This window comes from Syngnathus scovelli, chromosome 12 (assembly GCF_024217435.2).
Source record: "Syngnathus scovelli strain Florida chromosome 12, RoL_Ssco_1.2, whole genome shotgun sequence".
NCBI classification, from domain to species: Eukaryota; Metazoa; Chordata; class Actinopteri; order Syngnathiformes; family Syngnathidae; genus Syngnathus; species Syngnathus scovelli.
This window is the reverse complement of record NC_090858.1, coordinates 942,372-968,982: the sequence shown is the minus strand read 5'-3', so window position 1 is coordinate 968,982 and position 26,611 is coordinate 942,372. Positions and strand designations below refer to the sequence as shown.

The 26,611-nt window shown below is 42.7% G+C and overlaps 2 protein-coding genes across 3 annotated transcripts in view; one reads left to right on the top strand and one right to left on the bottom strand.

Moving 5' to 3' along the window:
- Positions 1 to 22,347, top strand: part of LOC125978941 (inositol polyphosphate-5-phosphatase A) — a 76,567-nt gene extending 54,220 nt beyond the window's left edge. The window contains exons 10-16 of one of the 2 annotated variants that reach the window (XM_049736865.1): positions 2,440 to 2,535; positions 2,882 to 2,956; positions 8,052 to 8,125; positions 16,383 to 16,494; positions 18,395 to 18,463; positions 19,541 to 19,577; positions 20,657 to 22,347. In XM_049736865.1, the coding sequence (XP_049592822.1) occupies positions 2,440 to 2,535; positions 2,882 to 2,956; positions 8,052 to 8,125; positions 16,383 to 16,494; positions 18,395 to 18,463; positions 19,541 to 19,577; positions 20,657 to 20,706 (513 nt within the window). In that variant the 3' untranslated portion in view covers positions 20,707 to 22,347. Of the gene's footprint in view, positions 1 to 2,439; positions 2,536 to 2,881; positions 2,957 to 8,051; positions 8,126 to 16,382; positions 16,495 to 18,394; positions 18,464 to 19,540; positions 19,629 to 20,656 lie in introns of both variants that reach the window. The other variant, XM_049736866.1, reaches the window with a different exon arrangement.
- Positions 22,348 to 22,981: 634 nt separating this feature from the next.
- nkx6.2 (NK6 homeobox 2) lies at positions 22,982 to 26,297 on the bottom strand. Its single transcript, XM_049736869.2, has 3 exons — positions 25,602 to 26,297; positions 24,271 to 24,443; positions 22,982 to 24,180 (listed from the first exon to the last, which is right to left on the bottom strand). The coding sequence occupies exons 1-3, from the start codon at positions 26,077 to 26,079 to the stop codon at positions 23,917 to 23,919; spliced, it is 915 nt and encodes a 304-aa protein (XP_049592826.1). The 5' UTR covers positions 26,080 to 26,297; the 3' UTR covers positions 22,982 to 23,916.
- Between the last annotated feature and the right edge of the window lie 314 nt (positions 26,298 to 26,611).

Here is a 26,611-nt window from a genome sequence, read left to right as displayed (position 1 = left end):
CATGCTTGACCGCAGATTACTTTGAATTTCAAATTAGTAAATGAAAAGTACGACATTTGAATGAATCTAGCCCGGGGCAAAGCTTTTCCCCATTATAAAATGGGTTTTAACTCTTCGTGCATTTTGTTAAGAAACATTTGAATAACACTTTGAAAAACAAACTTGACTTTGATGACAAACAAGCAGTGCTACTGCTGCTTTTATTTGGTAGCAGACAATGAAGACAATTCTATCAAACACTTATCAATCATGATTTTTTTGGGGGTTGGAAATCATGAATTATCATTAATGCAGAGGAAAAACATTGCTGCTAAAGGGGGACCACAAAGTCTTCTAAGAAAGTCATAGTCTGAGAACTAATGCGAGTTGCGCAACACATTGACCATCGACACGTCATACATACTAACGCACTCGTGAGTGTAGGCCAGTTTGATTTTTTTTTAACCTATTGGAAAGAATTACAATGAGTTTCGAGCGTGTGTGTGTGTGTGTGTGTGTGTGAGAGATTAACCACAGTATATTAATAGTATTCAATTAAATTAAGTTAAAATGATATGTCCCCAGGGGGTAGTTTAATGTAACAGCTGTTCACAAAAGAATCACCGAGCACGCTACAATATGCGTGGCCCTCCCTCAAAGGGCATGAATGAATAAGGAACACAAATTAGAATACTAATTCAACTTGCAACAGGCAGTGTGACTCTTTTGTACAAAAAATAAATCAATTTCACGTGGCTGCACATTGGCCAAATATATGTTTTTAAACCCCCCTACGATTGACATGTTCAAATGTGGGTTGGGTTTCTCACTGTTTAAGTTTGGCATAGTGGTTCACCTCCATCTGCTGGAAGGACCCGAGACAGAAGGCTTGGGTGTGTGTGTGTGGGGGTCTTTGGTCTTTGAAGTGGGGCAGATTGCTTTAACCTCTCCACTAAAAGGAGCAGCTGGAATAGAGAGCTCCTTTAAACAGCCGCTTCCTCCTCCGACAGTCATGAGATTATACTCTATTGATGCATAAAGCCAGCGCCTTTCTCGGCAAGCTCCCATCCCATCCCGTCCCGTCCCTCCCCCGGCTTCTGGCCCTCTACAAACACTCATTGTTGACCTGTGACACATAATGCAGCAATGCAATGCCAAGTCACTTTGCAGGATCTGATCAAATGGCCAAATGACTGAAGATATCCTCCCTCCCTTTGCTAATATCACTTCTCAGGATCGATCAAAGCGCGTCTACGTTGCGTGTGCTTTTGAATGCGATGATCAGTTTAAAATGAATGAATGAATGAAATAACAGTGCCAGACCCTGGAAAAGGGAGCACCGGGCAAAGATTGTCTTACAGAATGGGGAGCTGTGGCAGGTGCGTTCCTATTTGCTGCCACCATCCACTATATCGCTACTATCGTTTCATCTTCATAGTTTTGCACTCTAGCAACCAACAAACTGAATTATTGAAATAGAATAAAAGTATCAAGCCTGTGTTACAGGTCTTGTTTTTTTTTTTTGATTTTCATTTTACACACCAAAAAAGCCCCATAGTTATTATATTAATTAGAATGTCAATTCAGTTCTTGCATAATTAGGAGATAATAATTTTTAATATGTTCAAAAAGAAAAAAAGTGAATGCTGTATTTTCTAGTGCTCAGTGACACATTCTTCTGAATTGTGGGGGGTGGAAAAAGATGATTTTCCATGAATGTAAGGAACAATGACTTTTGGACTGAGAAAGTATCTCTTTGCCCTCTCACTAGTGCCTTCTTTGGCCTATTCATTGCACAAAGCTGCTTAAGCGCACTTAAGAGCATTAGCATTTCACTGCCAGGTGACCATATTGACCCTGCATTTGGATTGCCTAAATAAGTGGAAGATGGAGCTATTTGTTAGGGATTTACAAATGTGCAGTTGCGGTTTAGTCCGAGACGGACGCGGCGGTGGCGAAATCGAGTCGACGCTTATTCCTCTTCTCGTCATTTGGGCTAATTGAGTGTGCCGTTTCTTCCTGGCCAAAAGCAGCCTAATTTGGGCCATTTCAGTTCAAAGGGCTTTTTCTGTTGGCTTTATTAGTTTGACCCGATTATCTAATCTGTGCTTTGAATTGCAATCAGCTCATCCAGTGTGTGTTGCGTGCGATGGGAACCACTGGCTCGGGGATTACCTCATTCAACTGTCTTCAAACACAGATGGTCCAATGTTGAACTAATTGTTAAAAGAGTCCACAAAGGGGAATTGAAGCATATACACAGTGCATGGTGTCACTACATTGGTCCCGAAAGGACAGTGAGGTGATCATATGGTTCTTTCAAATCATTCCAATGCTTTGTCTTGCCGTCATTGTTTGGCAGCACGCAACAAAGGTTACACAGGGAATGACAGTGAGGGTATTTAGTTGTCCAGAATAAGAATAAGCAGATTGTCTTATCTCTTCCTTTTTCCCCTTCAGACTCTGTGTTCCACCGCCACCATGCAGACAGTAAGGACCACGGACACCAATGAAGTGGACAAGCTAATATTTAGGGAAAGTGATAATGACAGAAAGGTAAGACAGAATCGAGATGTGTCATCATGTCACTATTCGGTTCAATTCAAATGAATGTAAGCCTTGACTTCAGCAAGGTAAACCTGTAGAAAGTTGCATGGAGAAATACTTGACTCAGCAGAAATGTGGTTCAAATAAACTGTCCGTGGTCCAACTTATTTGGCAACACAAGCATGTTTTCATTGCCACGTTGAGTGTGATTTGATATTATAGACGCGTGTAGAATGAAGTGCGCAACACTGCAGCCAGCGCCCAGCGCTCTTCATTAGAGCTCTAATTACTAAGTGCCGGTCCCATTAGTAATGGTATTAATCAGAGGTCCATCTCTCTCTTGCCACCCATTCAGGTCGTCCTTCAGCTTGAAAAGAAGCTTTTTAGTTATGTCAACCAAGACGTTTTCCGGGAAAACAATGGGACCTCGGTAAGTCACGCGAATGCCTCCTAACCTTTTGTATATTCATCCACTCTCCATCATTTCTTCATTCCAAGTCACTTATTACAGCTTTAATTTCTTTTATTGACCATGTAGACTTTCCCTCCCCAAAGTACAATGGCTATGGCTGCCGTTGATCACGATTCACATTGATTTTCAGTACAATTTAAGAGCATCTGTTTTTGTTGAAATTGGTTGTTGTTGTTTTTCTTATTGTAGGTGTGATGCGTTAAATTATATTTGAAGGGACACAATATGTCATTGGGTTTGTCCATGTCCAAGTGTTTATATTAAACATGTACTGTGGATCAAATAGGATATTTTTTTTTAACATATGTATCTTATAGCACGGAGAAACAATTCAATTTCTAAGTAGACGAATCCGAGCTGCTCTTCCGTCCTCCTCCTCCTCCTTGGCCAAGTCAGACAAGATAGACGACATAATAGGGGCTTCAGAGATAATCTGATGGTCTGGTTAAACACACCATGTTATGATCCTTATAAAACAAACTACCTTTCCAAATGGATAAATATCCCTCCTCCGGTTGGAAAGGGGAAGAAAAAAAAAAAAAATCATTGCACCCTTCATCAACTGTAAGACTTGTACCAGCTTGACAGAAATTTAATTCGAGGCAGCGCTTAAAAATAATTATTGTATTTTGAGAGGAGTAATCATTGGCTGGGACATGATTGAATGTGTCCATGCCTATTGACTTTTGCTATGATTAATAGGTTTGTTTAGTCGATATCCCCATCGAAATTGTATAATTAATTATCCCCGGCGCTGTCATGGCGGGACGATGGAGAGCCCTGATGAGTATTTGGGAAGATTAAATTTTCCGGGCTCTTGTGGCGTCAAGGGGCACGGCGGGGCTCTGCACCAGTGGAGAGATGGAACTGTGTGCATGTGCGTGTGTACGTACGTGCGTGCGTGCGTGTGTGTTTTTTTTCATGTTTGTGTCGTGTACAGTCCCCACATAGTTTCTACACACACATCCGTGCCCATTGATTGTGTTTCAGAATCTCTTTATTGTAACTTTATCAGTGTAGCGTCGGCAGATGGGGGGGCGGTGGTAGTAAGTGATGAACCTTGCTGTCGTCTGACCTGGCCTCTTTTTTTTTTTTTTTTTTTTTTTATACGCCAGCAGCATATTACTCTAAAGTGCAGAGAGAGAGAAAGGTTCCAAGCAAAAAGAAAAATATATAAAGATGTTAAAAAAAGATATAAATATGATACAAATATTTCTAAACATAACTCCCAAATAGCAATGGAGAAGCTACGCTAAATGAAAGCTGACTATCCGAGTGAAATCAATCATTTGCTGCCAGTACATGTGGAAAAGACCTCATGTACTTTAATCTGATCTTCAAGATTTGAAAAGTTACTCAAAGGCATTTCCTTCCGTGCGTTAAGCCAAATTGCGGACTTGGTGTCCTTTTCCTGACATGCGTCTAACTTCTTTAGCACCTAATTCACTTATGGTGGAAATGAAAGTTCAGCAGTGCAGCTTTGTTTGGTGTGCTCTCCTCCCTCCCTGCCTCCCTGCCTCCCTGCCTCCCTGCCTCCCTGCCTCCCGCTCGGTACCAATCGGCCACCTCTCTGTCACTCCCTTTATGGCTTTTCCACACCAAATAATGAAGGTCCCATAAAAAGAAGGAAAAATATTGCCCTTGCAATGAAAGCCAAGTATGAGGTGTAAAAATCAAATTAAATGACCTTTCACCTCAACATTTATTGATGGCTTTTAACGGCAGCAGGTGTTGTCACAGAGGATATTTGACAAGATTTAAATCAAAGCACAATTACAGGTGGCCGACAAGTATGCCGACAGAGGGACAGTTGGGGGCCCAACGCCTCATATCCCCCCCCCCCCTTTTTTTTCCCCCTAGCCCTCAACTTCCGGCCTCAACCATCAGCCGCCTCTCTGATTTAGGATCAGATTTTTCATCCAAGCAAAGTCAGAAATTCCAGCTCTTGACAGGCTAGTTTTTACCCAGACACTTCTTCATCTCCCCCCTGTGTGATATTGTACTGCATCATCTGGCATCACCTCCTCCTTCACAACTCCCAAGGTCATTTCTGCTTGACAAACTACTGTTGGCTTTATAATGTCAAGAGGCCTTGAACCAATATAAGCTGATTTTTAAAGCAGTCACCCGCCGCCCCGGCCGCAGCAGCGGCAGAGCATTATGCTTAATTGACCTGGGATTAAATGTAGTGTGAAATTCTGGCGTGCGGTCTTGTCCGTTCACCTGAATGAATTACTCAACATTCACTTAGAAGAGATGGCGAGCACACACGGCCATATGCCACTCATCTGCTGTATCAACTCTTCCACCCACTTAAAGTATTTGTATTATACCCCATTTACCTCAATCAGTGTCCAAGCGCCAATCTCACATTAATATTAATGATACGTCTAATGTGACCACCGAACGGAATGTATATGTAAAATGGTACGTATTAAGATTAGAAAGTCCATTAGATTCAATTAGATTAGATCCTTAATTGAGCCCCAGAAATATCATTTTTGTTGTCATTCACAAGCTTGCAGTTGGTATGAAGATCAAATCGACAGTAACAGTTACAAAGACTATTTTTTCTATTCTTTATTTTAACAGCATTGGTTGTTTTGATTAAAGCACATCAAACTGAAGTTGACTTAAGTTTTAATTCATTTGCCGGACTGCTTTGTTTGCCTTAATGTGCCTTGAACCCCTCCCCCAAAAAAAGACCTTTTCATTACACTGCTGTGAATGCGTGCCTTATTATTTGAATTTTAATTTATTAGCTCATGTAATGATAACAGTGTGCGCGGCAACAACATTTTGATTGTTTTGACACACGCGCCGCGTGCTGTGGATGGATGGATGGTGGCACAGGGTGGACAGTGGAGCGTGGGCTTGCATCCCATCCCGTCCCATCCCATCGTCTCCTCTGCCATCCCTCATCCACAGTGTGTGAGTCTCTCCTATGACCCCGGCAGCGTGAGTTTGATGAATGCGTCGCATCTGCCCTCTTGAACCGCAGAGACTCCGACCGGGAGGGCCCCGCTGGCTGCAAGTAATGGCCACTGTTCTACATGGCTGACACATAATCACAAATACTAACACATCCGACTCGCGCTCACGTGTCAACTCGGCGACCATTTGAGTCGACGGCAGAAATCTGTCAGGCCAGGCAATTGTTACTCTCATATGACAAGCCTTGTTCCCACTTTCCTCTCCAATAGAACCCATGTCATCTCTGTTGCTATTTCATCTTGTACGCGTCAACGTAGCGCCGTGTGTAATACACCAATGTAATGTCATTAACGTCCACTCGCCTGTCCGCTTTGCGTCAAATGCTTCCCATCGCGGGATCGACAGACTGTAATTGTTCCCCGCTGTGGAAAATGTAGCACGGCCCGTTTTACAGTCAGTCAAACCGAGCGTCCCAGATCCAAGAGGATGTGTTGAAAGGAAAAAGGCCCGGCCTGAGCCGAGCCGAGCCGAGCCGGGCCCTCCAAGGGTTGCTAAGAGAACATCGCTGTCAGTCCCTCAGGGAAGCAGTCATGCAGGTGCCATAGCTACCTGTTCATCTCCCAGATAATTAATGTATACAAGAAGCCACTAATTGCACTTTTCACTAATGATTTATGGCTTTTGTGAAAGGGGGTAAATTGGGGGACGTGTGTGTGTACACTCTAGCCAGTGAGTACAGCTGGGTGAGGAGACATGATTAATGAAGAGTGTGGAGATGGACTGGCACTGTGGCCAAAGAAGCCCCTTGTCAGACACACACACACAGACTGACAGATATTGCCCGTGCTGAGAAAGTGTTATTCAATTTTTATTGCTGTTGTTTTTAACGGTTATTGCAATTTTGTGTTGTTGTTATTGTTGTTGTGAATGTTCATTAGTGTTATTATTATTTACAACTATATTGACTACTACTAGGCAAGGCATGTTTATTTGTGTTGCACCATTCATGGATCAACAATTTAAAGTGTCTTACAGAATTAAAAAACAGATGCTGTTGTTGACATGAATCTGTTTACAATTGATTTAAAGTATGCATTTAAAAGAAACAGGCTTTGAGAATACATTTGAATCTTTTAAAACAAAGATGGCAGTGGAAAAACGTTTTTTGCATCAATTGGTGTGGGTCAGGGTAATAATAGTTTGGGATTTTTCATTATGTTAGTTTTTATTTTGTTTTGACTTTGGTAGTATTTGGAGTAGGTCTGTTATTTTTATTTATTTATTCTCAAAAACGCTTCATTTCAATTTAGTTTTTAGTAGTTAAAGTTTTTTGTTTGCTTGGTGTTGTGTTACAAAGTAAGGTAAACTACCATTGTCAAAAGGCTGTTTGACTTTCCTTCTTCCGTCCAACAGTACCAAAATAAATATAAATGACGAACCCTGAACGCGACAAAAACAATGAGTATTTTCCCCTATAATTGCAGCTATAGTTCCAGTTATTTATTTACTTTTTTTTATAGTTTTTATTTTATAATATCAAATGTTTTTGTGAGTTTGAGAAGTATTTTCCACACCCTAAGCTGCAGTAAAGGCTGCTCTTGGTTTAATGAATTGGACAGAAGTTACCTCACAACGAAAAAAAGCCTTCTCAGGTTCAAAGCTCAGCTTTGGCTTTTCCGTGGAGAGTTTGCTCCACAGTAAATACGGTCCAGACGTATGATTGAGAGTGCGCCGCTATCTGTCAGCTGGGCAATTGTGCCCCGCCTCACGCCATAGGCCCCGTGTCTCAGCGACCCTGCGCGGGATAAGCCATAGCGATAATGGATGGATAGTAATCAATCAAAGTAGTCACTATTGGATTTTGCTGTTATTGAGTAGTTTGTGTCAGTGCAGCTCTTCTATCAGAAAAGCTGTCAAAGATAAAATGTAAGTTGTCATTGCCTGTCTGTTTGTGAACACCTAGCAGCTTTCCAAAGCCCGATTTTTAATGTTGACACATAGAGTAGATTAGGGTTGTGTTGTTCATTTGAAGGTTTGGAGCAGCTGCAAAATAGAATTGAACTGCTTGTGTCTCCCTGCACCTTTTCAATTGTTTTTTGTTTGTTTTTTACCTCCACAGCTTTTAGAGTACGACAAAGAACTGTCAGTGTTCAAGGATCGACTGCATGAATTGGAAATATCCTTCCCACCCAGGTACGCGCAAACACACACATAATGGATATTCATTCAACACTGTACCATACTTTTTCTTTTCTTCTTTTCTTGTACAAACTTATTATCAGCTTACTTACGTATATTTGCATATTTGAGCTGCAACCTTTTTTATTCAATTAAAATTCACACCAAACATTAAACAAAATTAAAAATGTGTCATGATAAATCTACTGCATTATATAAGCCAAAACAGAGGTCTTGTTTTTTTTACTTTCACAATCGGCAGCGTAATCATTTTTATTAAGATCAGGCAACAAAATGTGATGAAAAATGCAATTTCCCACTGCATGCATCTTGTAATGTCAAACATGTATTTTACAAATAAGGTGTGCAACGTACACAGTAAAATCATATTGAGCAAAACTGAACACAAATTGAGTCTGTGCTATACTTTGAAACTTTGTATACAATGAGTTACTGCAGCTGCAGTAGTAGTACAGATTTGTTTATGTCCTGTCGTAAAATGTTGGCTATAATGACAAAAAGTAAAGCCTGAAAATGTTATTTTATCTGCCCGAAATAACAATTCATCAAAAATGTTGACCACTGTGCCAGCTAACTTGTTATCTAACAATGAGTCATTTTTCCAAAACGGTTTTATGGCAGTTAATGGATTAATCATCAATTGGCCAAAACATCTTTCAATGTGGGCGCGCACGTCTGAATTTGTGTCAGTTCCTTTTTTACGGGATTAATATTGCTGCGTCTCAGTGGGACTGGGAGCATGCGGTTGGTCTCCTCTCTTCTTTCCTCAAACAAATGCATTTGCAATTAGCCCTTTCAGAGGGAGAGGGAGGGAGGGAGGGAGGGAGGGCAAATACGCTGTCGGCGTGGAAATATGTTTCGGGAGCGGCGCGTTAATGGCGCTTGACCTTTGCCGTTGCTTGTGACTCAATCAGCGCAGATAATGAAACGCTGTAATCAAACAATAATTACTTGATAAACTGCTCTGGTGGCAGGCACATGGCTACGGGGATTTTATTCTCTCTGTGCGCGTGAGAGACAGAGAGGAGAGAGATTTTGAAGTCGTTATCAAAAGGCTTGTGTTGTATGAAGTAGTCAATGTTGAATTTCAAATTGAGTTACCTACCGTCTGTGTGTGTGAGAGCCCGCCCGAGACGCAGTAGGTGTGGGTGTGTGTCAAGGTTCTGCCGGTCCCTGTTTTTTAAATGACTGTGTGTCTTAATCAGGGGCCCCATTTACATCACTTTGCATAAGTGACATGCCGATTTATTGTCCTTTTATACAGGATGACATTTGCACCTATCCATATAATACTTAATCATCTTTCCACGGGGAGGCATGACTGTGCCGCCGCCGCCGCCGCCGCCGTGTTGGAATACAAATGATTTCCTCAAGCTTGAGGTGATGATGAATCAAATAGATGAAACCCAGGAGCAGCACATGAAATTTCATTTGATCTACTCTGTGTGTGTAACAAACCACATCATTGTCAAGGCCCGTAATGGGTCGCAGTGGCCTAGTTAAACTTAAACAGTCCCCCCCCTCCTCCCATTTCTCTTCCACGCACGCACACACACACACACACACATACACACTGATCATGGCACATTGCGGAACCCCTCCTCCTGTCAGCTCTGCCTTGTGCTTCTTGAGCAATCAAGCCTCAATGATTGTTCTCCATCACATAGTCTGCTCCAGACCAGCCCCTCACCATCTGTGGAGTAATTACTCTTTTTAGTGGCGGCCATCAGAAGACAGCCTCACACACACACACACACACACACACACGGCTCACTTTTGTTCAAATCTATAAATCAATTCTATTCACAAACATTTCATCTGCAAGTGAATTTTCTCTGTTGTGTTGTGCTGGCGTAGAAATCACAAAGTGAGATGGAAAGATTACACAGATGCACTTACTATTATTGCTACGGTTAAAAATGATCTCTGGCCTTTTCGCTAAATGAAGCTTCTATTCTTAAATGGACATTCAAATTGACTTTTGAGATTTTGCGCCAAACTTAAAAGGCATTGTGAGGAATTTCTGAGAGCGGAGCTTTAGTCCCATGCCAAGCAAAAAGAACGGATCAGACAAACGATGGTCCGTTGACAAGGCGGGTCTGAGATGTGTTGAATGTCAGACACAAACTCAATTCTGTTTGTTTGTCTTGCCGGAGGGATTAGAGAGGATGTTGTCGTCAGAAAAACACAGCAACCAAAAGGATGCAACATGCGTCATTAGTTTCATTGATCTAACCGGCGTGAATATGACAAGTGAATCATCTTCCCATGCTTTTTATCCAGATTGTAACTTTTATCCCACCAGAAATATTTGTATGTAGCAATTTTTCCTGTGCATCCCCGCCCCCCGCATTTGCAAAACTTTTGTTGCTTTTTTTACTCTCAAAAATTGTCTGTCAAAGTTGTTGCTGACAAGTATAAGTACTCAAGCACAGAGGTGAGGAATTTACCCTCAACTTGTCATAGCTGGCCCCGGAGCCAATGGGCTGCCATGCGCTGATCAGCCACCGGGCCGGGCCGGGCCGGGCCGGGCCGCCCGCACACACCGACCAACACTTGAGTTGTGAGGAGAAGTACACTGGCCATATTCTGCAGTATGGCAACCGTACAAGTATCACTTTGTAAATACAGCGCCCTCCATCATCATAGGCCACTATCCAGTAGATGTATATTCCAATAACATCCTTGATCAGTCCGACATTGGGTAAATTTGATCTATATATCCCGTAAAACATACCACAGCATCACTTATATTTAAACTTATTCATGCATTTTGATTGATTTAGTGGAAAGCTTTTAGTATTCCTCTGATCCAATTTATTTGCTCCTTTTTTGCACAAAATCAATGGAAAAATTAAATCGGCAGCCCGCCGTCAGTTGGGAATGCAGTGGACAGTGAGAGCGCAACAGAAGAATGTATTCACCCCCTAACATGGTTAGCGGAAATGGGCTTTGAGAAAGATTTTGACTGACGTCCACCAACAGTACGAGTCTACCCATGCGGCTGGCAAACCATGAGTGATTTCAGGGAATGAAAATAAAAGTGAAGCAAAGTCAATTGAAAGGAAACATGGAGAAAGACACATGACAGCAATGGGACTTTTTCCTCCAAGAAAGAGAAAAGCCGCTGAAGATGATTTTCCAATACATAGAAATAATTCCCTTTCATGCTCAAACTGTACTGACATAAATCAGTACTGTCAATGTTTTAATGAAGCTGCATCACTCTTAAGGCGCTTTAGATGTGATGTGGAATCCAAAAAATTAAGTGACTTTGAATACATAGTATTTATTACCTCTGATGACACGCATCAAATGATGGGAAGCCAAGGGAGCCAGTAGAATAGTCAAAGTTGCGTGTGGTTTTTTTTGTTGCAAGCCTAGACATGGATAGAGAGAAGCGCAGACCTCTTGCTCTGGGGTCAAAAGGTGACTTGCTAGATGCTTACTGAAAGCTCCCCTAGAAACAACCTGGCCATGTTAGCTTCTTTTTTTTCCCTCTCTAACGCTAGAGACGAGGCACAAGGGTGGAAGTAAGACACTATTTCAGGCAGAATCACCTTGGCCATTTCCAAGAAAGATATGAATAATTGCACACGTGGCCTTCCGCCAATTTCACAACTGCTAATAAGTGCACTAATAAAGAGTCAATTTCCAGAGCAATGAAGATTTCTTTAAAGTGGCAATTTACGCAAGCCTGTTTTCAGCTGAAATACATGAAAGCTGCTCTCACGTTTTCTAAAACGGTAGATGCCATGTTTGAATCTCACAGCCGAAATTCAATTTCATCCATAAAGACAATGCATTAGTGCACAATAATAGTGTTTCTTCACAATATGCCAACCTGGCATGCCTATAAGCCTTTTCAGCCATTTTTGCAGGTCCATCATTGAGCCAATAAAGCTGACTTTGACTTTGACTTTGAAACCTTTCCAAAAACAACAAAAAAAAGGTCTGCTGTCATAGCATAGTATGAGAATATTTTTGAGACCCAAGCAGTTTCTTGTCAAGCTAGCCCCTCGGCTTCTGACGGCTGCACGGGTGATGTCATCTACCCCGTATTTATTTGTGCATTTGCTTGTGGCCGTGTTTGTCCGATTGCACCGCGGCTTCTGTTACTTCCAGCGTCAAAGAGGCTTTTTGTTCTCTGCCAACAAGTCATTGTGTCCTGATTTAGATGCACGCTCTCCATTTATGGAGAACAAACTAAATGTTTCATTAAAGCGGTGCTGTGTGTGCAGCTCGTGAAGGAAAACAGCTGATCTCCTGAACACCAACATTGTCTCTAATCATCTGCGCATCCATCATTCTAACTACGAGAGAGCCTGTGAAATTGGTGAGGGACCATTGTCTCCATAATAGCTGAATAATGTCCACTGTCATGTGTCATTGCCCGGGATGATGCCACTGAAGGGAGGGCTTTGTTGAAAACAATCTTTGTTCGAGACGATTGAATCGAGGCCATCTGTGACTTCTTCCCTGGCCGCGGAGAAACGAAACGAAACGAAACGCTCCGCATGTCATAGTTGAAGCCGAGCAAGCTGTGAGCAATGAGCTACCGATGGCATTTGACTGTGTTTGTACTGCGCTGTGCCAATGTTGTGCCTGCGAGGCTCCCAGCTCGACAAACCCAAGCAAACACCCTGCTTTATTGATAGCATTTGGCTGATCTTTTTGCGCGCCCGCTACGACGTGTATGTCGGCTCGTGTTTTTCCAGGCCTCCCCTGACAACGCAAACAAACTTTGCGACCGAGCTTTTTCTTCGAATATCGACAAGTTCCCGCCGTGCCTTTGTGTGCCCTTCCGCTCTCAAGGATTCGTAAAGACTCGTACCCGGCTCGCCAGTTCGGTCATTACAAATATGGAAACTAAATTCTTCCCAGTCATTTCCTCTCTGGTTTCGTCTCAGTAACAGATCAAAGTCGATCCAGGCTGGTGTAGGATTCAAATGAAAACAACTTGTGCAACTAGCTGTTGATGTTTTCAAATTAGCAAATTCAATATGTGCGTCGCCCCCTTGGTCAATAGGTAGGGCCAAATCCAATAGGTAGGGCCTCGCCTCGCCTCGCCTCACCTCACCCCGCCTGGTTTTACTGTGTGAAAACAAGCAGGCCGAAGTAAATGTGAGTAATGCGTCTGCAGTCAAATCAAACATTAAGCCCTAAACCAAGCGTGAATGAGTGAGCTCTTGATGGGCTCTACACACTCTGGATATGAGACCATACTCTCATGCATCATCGGAGATGATAGGTCAGCGCCACAAAAAATGGCCAAACAAACCAATCAGAAAATCGAAATGTCTACTTAAATAAGATGTGTTTTGCAAATGAGTTTATTATTCTCGGCCAGACCTGGCACTTATTACAAATGACTACAAGATAATTGCCTTGCCTGGTGTCAGCCGGGCTGGACTTTAATTGAGCCGCCCTCGCCTAGAATTTACTGTAACTGGGATCAGAAGATCATATTCATCTTTTTGCGAAGTTCAACTTTGAGCAGTCCTACGTGTTTGCCGATGGAAATTTCATTGTTCTAACAATGCGTCATTTATACGGTTGGATGGTAAGAGTTGACCACAACTGACCTTAAAGATACTGACTCAAAAAATTGTGAGTCAATCTGTGCTGTATTTCATCTTTTCTTTGCGCCAGAGAAAAATGTTAAAAGGTTTTTTAACATATATTTCTGACTTTCAGAGAATCTCAGGTGAATTCAATTGAAAATGAATCACTGCTTTTCAGAAATGAAAAAATGTTGGAAAACTCAAAGAAATGTATACGTTTTGGAGGGTCTCTTTTTTTTAACAGGTGGTATAATAATTCATATTGTGTTGCAACATGAGACAGCTCAGTATGATGTGGTGCGATTGTACACCACTGCAAAATACAATTTAGAACATAGCCAAATATCAGACTTTTTTTTTTCCTGCTCTTCTATTGGATCGTGCAGTGTACCTAGCAAATTTTCTTTTCGCTTCTCTTGTGTGCGTCCAAGTTGCGTCACGGCTTCGCTGCAGGTGCACAACGTTATCAGCGTGGACAATTAATTACTGTAATTAGTCTTGCTATGGGCAATAAGGGTCTGATAGGACTGATGGCCTCCAGCCCACACGCCCTCTCAGACCGTTTACCCACTGTGATAAATTTGTAAAGTCACTAATCGTTCATCACTTTGGCTAGAGTGCCACGTTCAGCTGTTTGCTGTTGCATTAAGGCTTGTTATCGCGCTCGGAACCAACAGAAAAAGGGGAACGGCCTTTAAGTCCGCACGCACGCTATTGTGAGACTTTCATAATCATCTTTTACAACTGCCAGTTGTCATAAAAAAATGTTGTGGCTAATTGCCATCCGGTGGAAGTTTATGGTTTGAATGAAGGAAGTGAGGAGGAAAACTTCTCTCATCTTCTCTCAATCTCTTTCTTGTTGGTCAATAAAGCCGTAATGGAGTCGGGCACTGATAGGAGGATTTTTCACTGTGAAGAGCGCGATCCCTCCCAGCCTCCCTTCCTCCCTCCCTCCCTCCCTCCCTCAGGAAGCAGGAGGCCACCCGGAATTCAACCGTCCTTTGAAGATTTTGCTCTTTTCCACCTTCCCGTAGCCTCTTTCTGTCTGATCCGTCTTCATCCCCTCTCTCTTGGATGTGTTTCACTCATCCTATTCTTGATGCTGTCTTTTATCTGGATCACTCCTTTAGCCTTTTGATTAGCATCGAAAAAAAAAAAAGAAATCATGCATCTCCCCTGTGGTTTAAGTGCTATTGATGCTAATTGGAGGCAGGGAAACTCTTTAAGTTGTGCTCCGCAGGTCTGTTTGCTCACCTGGTGGGGGGGCGGCCGGCCCCGTGCGTGTGCACGTGTGTGTGTGTGTGTGTGTGTTGACCCTGTTTGTGCCCTGGTTTTAACCCCATCGAGGCCATTCTCAACCAGTGTATTGTGAGAGCTCTTAAGGTGTGCCGCGGGAAATGAACACATTTCACTTCATTTGTTAAAATACAAAATATTTATTTATAAGTGTCTTATTTTATTGGTCGATAACTGTAGAAAATCTATTATCACTGTTTTAACGTTTGCGCGATGACATTTTTCAAACTTCAAATTTCTGCCTTTGCTCAATAAAGGTTGGCAATTTTGATTTGATTGGAAAATGAATCGTCCACATGGTGGTCACAGCATGCAACATTTATATGAAATGAAAAACTGAAAATTACAATTGCCTGATTGTTGAAATTGTACACTAACACAGGCACATTTTTATCTTCAGTTTTGATGACATCGGGACATCTTTTTTTGTCCATCACTGCTCAATGGTGTCGTAAGGCGCTTTTGAATATTTTCAATCAATCAGCTCTTAAGAAAATGACATTTTTTATTTTATTTTAATATACATAAGAGAACGGTCACTTTGTGTTCCGTTACAGTTAGCAGACACGCTATTGAAGGAGCAAATTGGATTGGCATTACAGTACGTAAGCCTTCCCTTCCACCCTGATGAGCGCCGGCAAACAAATTGGATTGGCGCTGTGTAAATCTAAAGCCGTTTGATGAGCCGAACGGGCAAATTGAATTCTCCACAATGTAAATCTTTATCAGCTCGCCGGCCCTGTGCCGTGCCGCGCCGTGCCGTGCCGTGCTGCACCTCCTTCTGCTTAAATCAAGTGATCATTCCATGCTGTTTGGAGACACGTGCAATCTCGATTGGCCATTTGCCGCCACCGCCGCACCTAATCTGTTTTTGATGACTGTGTAGGGATGTAGTCATACATATCGGCAACTGAGTCTTCCCTGGCCGGCCAGCCAGCCAGCTCCGCCTAGATTGCTCTCATTCTCGCCACTCTTCTGCCCCTCCCTCCCTCCCTCCCTCTGTCTTTCTCTCATTTCTCTCCGCCAAACACACACTCACAACCTGCGCAGTTGGCAGAGAAATATTACTTTGATTAAGCCGTTCGTATGTGTTGATTCAAGAGATTACTCGGATGACTAGTCATGCTAATGGACCTCCTGTTGTTTTCTTGAAATGACTTGGATCACTTTGTGCTATAAAGCAGAAGATGTCATTGTTTTCAACACTTTCATATCTCACATTTATGTATATTACAGGTGGCAGTTAAGATGTATTTGCATTCATGTTGATATGGATTGTTCATATCTGTCTGGTTCTTTATTATTATTTGTTTAAATCAATGAAAGTTTTGATTGCAAAATTCAATTGAAACAAAACCTGAGTGATGAATGTTACTGGTTGTGTGTGCCAGCTACCCATACAGTGAAGACAGCAGTCAGGGGAAGCAGTACATGAACACCAGATGCCCTGCCTGGTGTGACCGAATCCTCATGTCTTCATCTGCCAGAGACCTCGTCTTAAAGGTCAGCTTCATCCTCCTGATTATCATCAAATGACATTTAAGATGTTTTTGTCCATTTAATGGCCGTCACAACCTGTTCGAGTGAGTGAACGCGCAGTTTAACGCCCGCAAATTGGGATCTTTAGTAAATCAGGCCTATCGAGTTTCTGGGGGCCTCATGTTGTTCATAACACCACAGTTTGTGTCTTCAGGCAGGCACTGTGTTCTCTCCTGCTTCACTCATTTGTTTACTGTATGCTTTGCAAACCAGCCCTGCACGTGCGTTCCTTATATGATCATGTCAATGAAAAAGAGGCCAAGATAAAAAGCTTGCGTGACCTACGAGAACTAGCAAGCAAGCATTTTTGATCCTAGCGCTTGGATTCTGAGCACATATTTGGGCGCGGAGAGCCAAACATTGCCGTGTTCAGCTGTGTAACGAGATGTAGCCTCAACGGGGGTCCGCTCAGGAAGTTTGACTTTCTTTTGTTCAGCACAAATGAGGAATTCCTTCCTGACCTTTCTTCTTTGCTGACCGACAATAAGCGCACAACGCTAAGTTGAAGAAAAGCGTTGCCGCTGAAAGACATTGGCGCACCTGGGCTGTTTGCCGTGTTTCCGTGGAGCGAAAGCTAATGACGACAGTTAGTGTGTCCGCAGATTGGCTGATGATTCACTGAGCACACGTTGCCCGGCTCTGAGCATTACAGATTGTTGAGACCTGGGCCTGTAAACAGGCCAGCGCGTGGCATCATCTATCATGGCACGGTCGGTTAACTCGCCATCATGTTATTTTCTGCTTGCCGAGCCCTAACACGCCAAAGGTTGCCTGCTGGCTGCGCGGCGCGGCGGCACCGGCTCCACCAGCGGCGGTAATGAATGTTTAGCCGAGCGAGCGAGCGAGCGAGCGCTCCTCCTCCGCCGGAGGGGCCCCGGGTAATTTGTTTATCTGTCTAAAGATTACGCAGCCTGAAAATGCACAATTTTATGCCGCCTTTGTAAATGATCAAGTGCGCCTTTGATGAATGTATGCGCGGGCTTTGGGACATATAGAGAGGTGCCTGCCGGTGCAGAGAAAAAGGTAGCGTGGGGTGGCGCCGCTGTGCGTGCTGACCCCGCTCCGCCGTCGGATTGGCCTGAAGTTAATTTGGATTTGGCTTTATGGTTCATTCTCGAGCTCCCTGTCTCTTTTCTTCTGAACCGCTTGTGCACTTTACCATGTCACAATGAGTGTGTGCATGCATACGCACGAGTGTGTGTGTGTGTGTGTGGTGGGGGCGGGATGATGGCTATTTAAAAACTCTTTAGTTCAACCAGACAAGTGTGATTTATTCTCCAGTCTGCAGATCCACGTCCGCATGGGTAACAGCTTCTTTGTGTGCGCAAAGTGAAATTGAAACACGATTCCCTCAGATGGGCTGGAGATTCCGGCGACAGTGCATGGCGTTTTTAGAAGCAAAACACACACTTTATAAATGACTTCTATGTTTCATTTCTCTTCACTGGTCAGGGCACAAGTTGGTAAGAGGATCTCAAAAGGTGTTTTCGCCTCAGTGGCGGCAACTGTGAGAGAGGTTGTTTTGCAACTTATTGCAAAAAGTAGATTGCGTTGCGCTAACTTTGACTTTTTTTAATCAGCAACTTTGTATTGCCATTTGACATCCTCCCTAGAGGTTCAAGGAAATATTTTTAAAAAATCTACAAATGAGACATTTGCTGTGTTTTAGAACATCTGAAGCTAATATGAAATGCAGGTGTAATCATTTTTTTTTAAACGTCTTTATTCATGATATTCCTTTTAATTTAATATTTAATTTTGATTTGATTACGAACCAGGCGTACCTTGTGCATTTGCAGACTATTCACGTAAGCACGTTGTTGTCTTCTTTGCTGTACTCATCGTTTTCTTTGTTTGTTTGCAGCCAGAAAATGAGGAGAAGTCTGTCGTCTATGATACCATCGGGGCCAATGTCTGCATGGGGGACCACAAGGTACCAAACACTGTGTGGCTGTATGTGTATGACTTTAATGCTGCCAAGTTGAGGGAGAAATTCCACATTGTCAAAACTGATAGGTTACTACAGGTATTTGTAATCCTTCCCATGTTTTATAGTCTCATGTTAATCTGATTCAGATATTTTAAATCTGTTGAGTGTTTGTACTCACTGACCACATTAGGTACACCTGCAAAGCATCAACATTATCATTAATACCTGTACACTTAAATTATATTATCCTACTTTATTTGCAAAAAAGAGCATTCTTTTCTCATACTCATGGATTGGATGCTGTGAGGGAAACTGAGTTGTCACACTAGCACAAAAATACGGTACATTTACTTTAAGCCGGATATGCTGTATGTACAAACAAATGTAATGGAAAGGACTCACATTGATTAAAAAAAAAAAAAAAAAAGAAACGCTAATTCTGCGATCTGAAGTGACACACCTGAATGAGATCACACGTATGATGGTCGAGCTGCCATGTTTGCATGAAGCCGCACATGATGCCGCTTGTGTTTTCCGTAATAGCGCAAGGCTTGGGATGGCATAGACAGCTTCTATGCCGTGACTCCTTTCAAGGATCTGCAGTAGTCATTTTCAGATCTATGACCCAAATGTATTGCAGAGGACCAGGGGGGCCCCTGATGTTAAACAGTGTGGCTTCAGTGTGCTCCGCGTCAGACAGCGGAGCGGCTCTGGCTCTGAATGAGAGGCGCCTTAAGTCAGGTCTTTCATGCTTACTCACTGTGACATAGGCGCTGACGTGTGTGTGCGAGGTGACCCGAGCCGGCCGGCGGGCGGGCGAGCGCATACTGCGACGGGCCCTCAGCTCTCAGCCGCACACTGGTGCTAAAATCACAGCTGGTTATGTTTAAAAAATGTCCCACATTGTTAGCGGGAAGGCTCCAAAACACACCGGCCTGGTATGTGAGTTTAACCTCTGTGACACACGAAAGCTTCCACTTGTCAAGCGGGGCGATAATAATCAAGTGTTCAGGAACTGCTTTCTTCTGAATGTGACTTTTCGCCATCTTCTCACCGCCATTTGTCTTTCCCTCCTTGCAGCCTGTCTTCCTGTCCTTCCGAATAACACCGGGGGCAGGTAAACGTAATGCAAATAAGCACAAGTGTTGTGTGGTGCAGTGATGTCGTGGTAAATATGCTTTCTTTTTATTTCTTACACTTACTCATCATTTTTTGATTTGTGAATCCCACATGGTCACTTGAAGAGTCTTGGTTCAATCCGTACTATGGACAAAAGTTTTAGGACACGTGCTATCGGAATTGTGAGTGATGAAGACTTTGGGGGTCTGGATATTCAATTGAATTTCCATTTGTACTGAGTCACTGACTGTCAGAGTATTTTAGCAATCATCAAGCTAAAATATTTATCATAAGATGTGCAGTGTGAAAAGTTCCATTCATTTTCTGTGTCTAAATTATGTCAATGTAATTTCATATCTTTCTTGAATTCATGTCAGGCATACCAACGAACCACATTATCAAAAAATGATCAACAATATTAGTACACACACACACCTAATAATACACCTCCCAACTATATAGTGTTCTTTGTTATTGCATTACATTGCACATTTTGGTTTCTTATGAGCAGAAACTTTTTTTTTCTACCACCCGCAAGTGCCTGGTGACCATTCCAGGGTGTCTCTTGCCCAATGGATGGCTCCAGCTCCAGCTCCCGTGCGGGCCTCTAATGAGGTCAAGCGCTATACAAGTGGATGGATGGACTTGCATGGTTCCTATTTTGCCACTTTAAGAGCATGTGTGAGGTCGGAGGACACTCATAGGGGACTAAGAGTCAACGTCTGTTGTATTTCATCCCCAGGTCTTTGAGGGTGTTGAGGTCAGGGTTCTCCCATTCTTTCATCCCAAACTATGCATTGCCACTCTGGATCCAAATAGGGCCCTTCAATTTCAACGCATACACTTCATTATTCACAATGTCCATGGTAAAAACTTGATGATGACTTCATCACAAAATGTGTTCTAAAACCTTTGTCCAAATAGTATGAGCTCACACATCACGTTTGCTAATTGCTTAAAATGCTGCAGTCATTTTAAGACGTTTACTCACAAACTTGAGCTTCGGTGTGCATTTAAAAATGTCGCCGTTACATTTCTACTTGTACTTAAAAACATATCCCGTCTTCCGCCCCACAGGAAATTGTTGCCAAAGGGGGGAGAATATATTCTGTGAAGCGCCTCTGTGAGAACACAAGGAGAGGAACACACACACACACACACATTTGACCACACACACACACACGTGCAAACACATCCATGCACGCACGCACGCACGCACGCATGCACATACACTTTGCACAAGCATACACTGAAGAAGAAGCTATCCAAACTTTTCCAGCAGTGCTGAGCAGCCGTCCCCACAGCTCATTCAGTTGAAAGCACGTCGTTTTTCCTCTCCATAAAACACTTGTTGAAAATGTGGACCAGCACCCGAGGGTGTGAGGGCCCCGGCCGGCTCCAGACAAGTCACACATCGCTGACCTCACCGTTGCCATGCAACCCCCCCCCCCCCCCCCCCACCTCACCCCAGCGCCCCTCACAGAAAGAAATAGAAGAGGATGGACGAATGGGACGGCAGGCCTAATTGTTGCCAAAACTCTAATGGAAAAATCAGTCGTGCTACACATAATTGCCATTTTATTTTCTGCCTTTATGTTTATATGTAAGAAGTTTTAAGAAAAAAAAAGTGCAATGCAAACGACTTCTATCTATTTCAGTAGATTAATTTGTACGTTGGACAGAATAACATTAGACTCGTTGCTGGTTTTAGTGCTTTTCTCTTATTCCTTTGAAAGAACTTTTCAGTTCATTTCAGCCGTCTATATATAAATATAAGGTGTGTGTGTGTTTTTTTTTTTTCTCTCCTCGCTGCCATACATGACCACATCATTTGATTCTTGTTTTATATATTGTACTTTTTAAAGAGAGATAATTTATAATTCTTGCGTTTGGGAGATCCTTGCAGCCACGATGACCTTTGAGTAATGAGGAGAAAGTGTCCAACCACGGTGATTTAGTCCTCTCCAAGAATGTTTTTAAGCAGTGCCATAGACCATGCCAAGTGTATAAAATTTCATATATAGCACACTCACGTTATTGCATTATTATCATTCTTACTCTAATTTATTTCTACTTAATAATAATAATATGGTTCTGAATGTAATATTTTAGGTAGGAGTGGGTGTCCTTTTGTCAATTTTGTTACTGCTGTTATGGTGCCAAGTACACAGAAATGAAGTGTGGAAATAAGGATATGGTTCAAGAAAATTGTTATTTTTAAAAAAGAGTAACTCTAAATGCAAGAAAAGACCAAGTAAAAGAATTTGCTTTTATTTGCGTTCCATGTAGCCTGCAACAGTAAAAAAAGAGAAGAGCATTTATACGTGACTGGGAATGCCTGTTTTGTTTTTATGGTTTGAATTTATTACACTACACGTGTTAAGTCATTAGATTGATCCTCTGTGATTTTTGTTTTCATTTAAAACACTGCAAGTGGAAAATAATTTCATGCCTGCTGCAGAATGTGTTTTTGTGTGTGTGTGTGTGTGTGTGTGTGTGTGTGTGTGTGTGTGCGTGTGTGTGTGTGTGAGTGAGTGTGTGTGCGTGTGATTTGGGTTGTTAGGCAAACAAGTAGGGAAATGATAAAACAAAGTGATGCTTGTTTTTGTTCCCGCTGCTCGTTGTGAGTTTACTGTGGGACTATGAGCCGCAGTTTCCTTCACTCCATTTTACAGTATCAAAGCAAATAGAGATTTTATTCCAGCCCCTGTGGAGCGCCTCATGGCCTACAGGTGATGCACTTGCCAAGCAATAAACATTAGAGCTCACCCAATGCCTCCTTGTCCTTTTTTAACTAGTCAATAATGTCTATTTGCACTTAATTTGATCATAAATTCAATCAATTGTTTTTTTTATTTTATTTTGTTAATATGTGTTGCTGAAGTCATTCCAACTCAGAATAAAGCTGCAGTAGCACAGGAGCCACATTAGCCGTAGGCCTTTATCTGTTCAAACGTTTCATCAGCCTCTTTTTTTTTTTTTTTTTTGACAGAAATAAATGGAAAACAAATGTACAGCCGTTATCCCATCAGTGTTATTTAGACTGTGTAGCATCTAAAATTGCATAATGTAAAAAATATCATACTTGAGAATTCCGTTATAATTTAAGACATTTTGAATTTTCCATAAAATTGTGTCCAATGTATAACTTGTTGCCTTTAGCCGATTTTCTTTTGTTATAAAATAGAAGCTGGGTTATTAATACATTTTTTTTAAATTGTCATGAATAAATATACAATATAGTCCCCAAAATTATAATTCAATCATAAAGTTTAACTTTACGGTTTCTACATTCAATCTGAAATTATTTTATTTTTTCAACATTCTATGAACATCAACTTTCAGTAATTTCACATATTTAATTCATATTGAGCCCATACATTAAGACAAAAAACAAAACAGATGCTTGTTAAATAATTTATTCATAATACAAAGTGTTTTTTTCTTTCTTCCTCTCTATAACCTCCCCACAAGCTGCAATAATAATACTCTTTAAAAGCAACAGTGAAAAAAAAATATGGTCCAGTTTTCTATCGTGATGTGTGATGATGAGGTCAAAACAGAAATGTGCCAATTACATTTTTTTTTTTTTTTTTTTGCACCGTCTATTTACAACATTTTAAAGTGTGCGACTTAAAAAAAGTCAAAACGAAGCAGTGTCTCTGTTATGGAGGAAATAAGCGCGTATCAGGGCTGCGAGGAGGACAGTCCCCCTCCCCACTGCTTTAAACAACATAAGTTATTCATTCTGTAAAAAATATATACATACAATCTCATGTATACTTTGTGGTCTTTGGGCTGCGACGTGCAGCCCCTTAACAATCCGTTTTCGTTCTCTTTGAGCCTTTTAGGACAGTGGATACCCTGCTTAAACTGAGCTTTGAAAGCTTCAGAGCCCCTTCACACCCGACATGTTGAGTCCGGATCAGCAAAAAAAGTGAGTCCAAATCATATCCATCCATCCATCCATTTTGTCCTTATAGCGCATGTCCTCGGTCGGGGTCAGGGGTGAACCGAGCCTGCACCCTAGACTGGTCTCCCGCCAATCGCATAAAGACAAGCATTCACACTCAATCGTAAAATTATGACTCTTCATTTAATTTGCCTAAATTATATGTGGAATCAAAATATGACCTATGGGGATCCAAACAAGCACATGGGTTGGTTCACTTGTGGATTAGAGTTGCCATCCAGATTGTGTTTACGTTTTTTTTTTTTTTTTTGAACTCCGGTTGTCCCATACGTGTCCTCTCCACGGTGATGCTGTCAGGTGCAAATGGGCCCCGAAAGTCTCGTCTGGACCATCCCCACGCTTTGCCGTGCTGCGGGCGGGGTCATCACAAGGTGTCCGAGCTGTTACTACAGGGGCTGATGAGGGCCAAATTGCTGCCGCCTCCACCGGCGCTTTTGTGCTTTTTCAACAGTCTCGTAATCTTCTCGTCATCCGAGTTGGGGTCCAGCGGCTTGTTGTACTCGTCGTCCTCGTCGTTGTCCGAGCTCTCCTTCATCTTCTCCGTTTCCGAGTCGTGCTTCTTCTTAGCCGAGGCCATCTCGGCCGCGTGCCTCTTCCTCCACTTGGTCCTCCTGTTCTGGAACCACACCTGATTGTGGACACAAGACCGCAAGAATGCTCAACAGGTCCTCCCCCAAAAGACAGAGTGAAAGCTATATTTAAAGCTAAAATTCCTTACTTTAACTTGGCTTTCTGTCATGCCCAACGAGTAGGCCAAGCGAGCTCTCTCAGGACCTGCCAGGTACTTGGTCTGCTCGAAGGTTTTTTCCAGTGCAAAAATCTGCTGGCCAGAAAAAGTGGGCCTGGAGTGCTTCTTCTTGCCATCCTTGTCCATCATCAGGCTTGACTGAGCTGCAGAAACAAAGACATGTGCATGGTTACATATATTTATTGATGCAAAGAAAATGATCGTCAGTTATACATGATTTTGTTAGATATCTCTATTATGACCCAAAAACAAGTTATGATTAAATCTAATATGGCCTTTTAGTCAAGCCATTATAAAGTTGGCATAATAATTTTACAAAAAGCAGTAAAACACAATTGTGACTATCATTGTTTTTTTTTTATTTGGATTTGAATTGAACTTTAAACTGCGCTTCTGTATTTATTCAGCTCTCAGTAATTTTTTTTTTTTTAAATGTGTAACAAACAAAAGAAAAGCACTTGTTGAGCCAACGTTGCTTGCTCAGCTTGTTTCACAACCATAGAAACCTTTCAATAATAATAATAATAATAATAATAATAATAATAATAATAATAATAAACATAATCATAATAATCATAAAATCACGGCATAAACAAATTATTTTGTAGCAGTCTCTCATTGTATTATTGAACTATGTGAAGAGCTTACTGGGTTTTCTGAGGAAAGTTCTACTATGTAAATCAAATTAACTAACAGACCAAAATTTCCAAGTGTGTGTATAAGTCTATAGCATGTGTCAAAGTCAAGGCCTGGGGGGGTTGGGGGCAGTTGCCAGATCCGGCCTGCCAACTGATTTAATGTGGCCCTCTAGAGCAAATGAAGTATTTACTTCATATTTATTGCAAAATGGAATTGCTCTTTTCACTAGCAAAATGAAATCCCCAGAATTGACCATTTGTCTTCCCTTAAACCAGATTTACAAGCGTTTATTTTTGCGGAAGCGCTAATAAATTGCCAATGAACCAACAGATTTATTTGCTGCTTTTGACTTCTGATTTCATATTAAAATATACCAATGCCAATTTAAGTCAGGGACAATTGTGTGAACGTATGTCATAATAAGATGAGGTGACACGTTCCAACGGCCCTCGCAAGTAAACATTCACTCCAATGAATGTGACACCTCGAGAAAATGACAATCATTCTTCAGTTTCTTAGCAGCAATAAATATTTGTTCGCTTGATATATTTTGCAGGTTTTCTTTGCAATATTTGCTCGAGATGACGACTTGAAGCGCTTTGCAGTGCAGCGCAAAGAAGCATTTCCTACTTGAGATCTCCAAAGTATTTGCAGGTACTTACAGGGACAGGGCACGCGCGGGTCCCTCCACGGGGATCCCTGCATGACGCCCGGCCAGAAGATGGGCGCCCTCCCTGGGAGCTCGGCCAGCGGCTTGGGGTAACGGGACACGGCGGGGCCGAAGTACATCCCGGCGGCGGCGGCCGCGGCGGCGGTGCTGGCCAGCCCGTTGATGCCGTTGATCCTCGGGAAGCCGGCGGAAAGCAGCTGACCAGCGGTGGTGATGGGTCTCCCCAGGATGTCGCTTATTCCGTGCGGGGTGGCCCCGCTGGCCAGATGCGAGTTGAGGCTGGACAGCGACGGCGCTTTGAAACCGGCCGCCGCAGCAGCCGCCGCCGCTGCAGCCGTCGGGCTCTGCTGCAGCGCGTAAGGAAACAGGGACGTCTTCATCTCGGTCATGTTGTGCAACGCCGCCAGCGGGGTGCTGCCCAGGACGAAAGCACTCTGCCGGTTAGCCTCCATCTGCCCCACGGCTAACATTTGTCAACATGAAGTCGCCGATGAAAGTTAATGGACTCTTCAGTCGGGCGCGTTCCCCGACTATCCCGGTGCGGGAACACACCAATTTTTTCCCAGACGTCCTCTTTGGCGGGCGGGATGGCTTGCGTGGGCTCCGGGCCAAGTGACAGGAAGTCGGACGTTCTTGTGATGTTCTGGCCGCTTTTGACGGACTCTTTGCGGTGTGTTGCCAGCGAGGAGAGAGCCTCTGATAACAGCGCAGCCGTCTGCACGCGCGGGCATCCCATTGGCCGAGGCGGAGGACCGCCGTGCGTTGATTGGACAGGACATCCGGGCTTCTCTATTCCGATTGGATGACGCAGAAAAGTCCGCTTCTCCAGCGAGCCGGAGCTGCGGCTGCAGCTGCAGCGCAGCGCGGCTTGGACGCGCTGCCGAAAAAAGGCAACTTCAACGTTGACACCGAAGAGAGGACTCCTTGCAAAGAAAACTCGCTGGATTTATTATTTCACTGCGGGCCATCACTTTTAAAAAGTAGGCTAGTATATGTAAATGT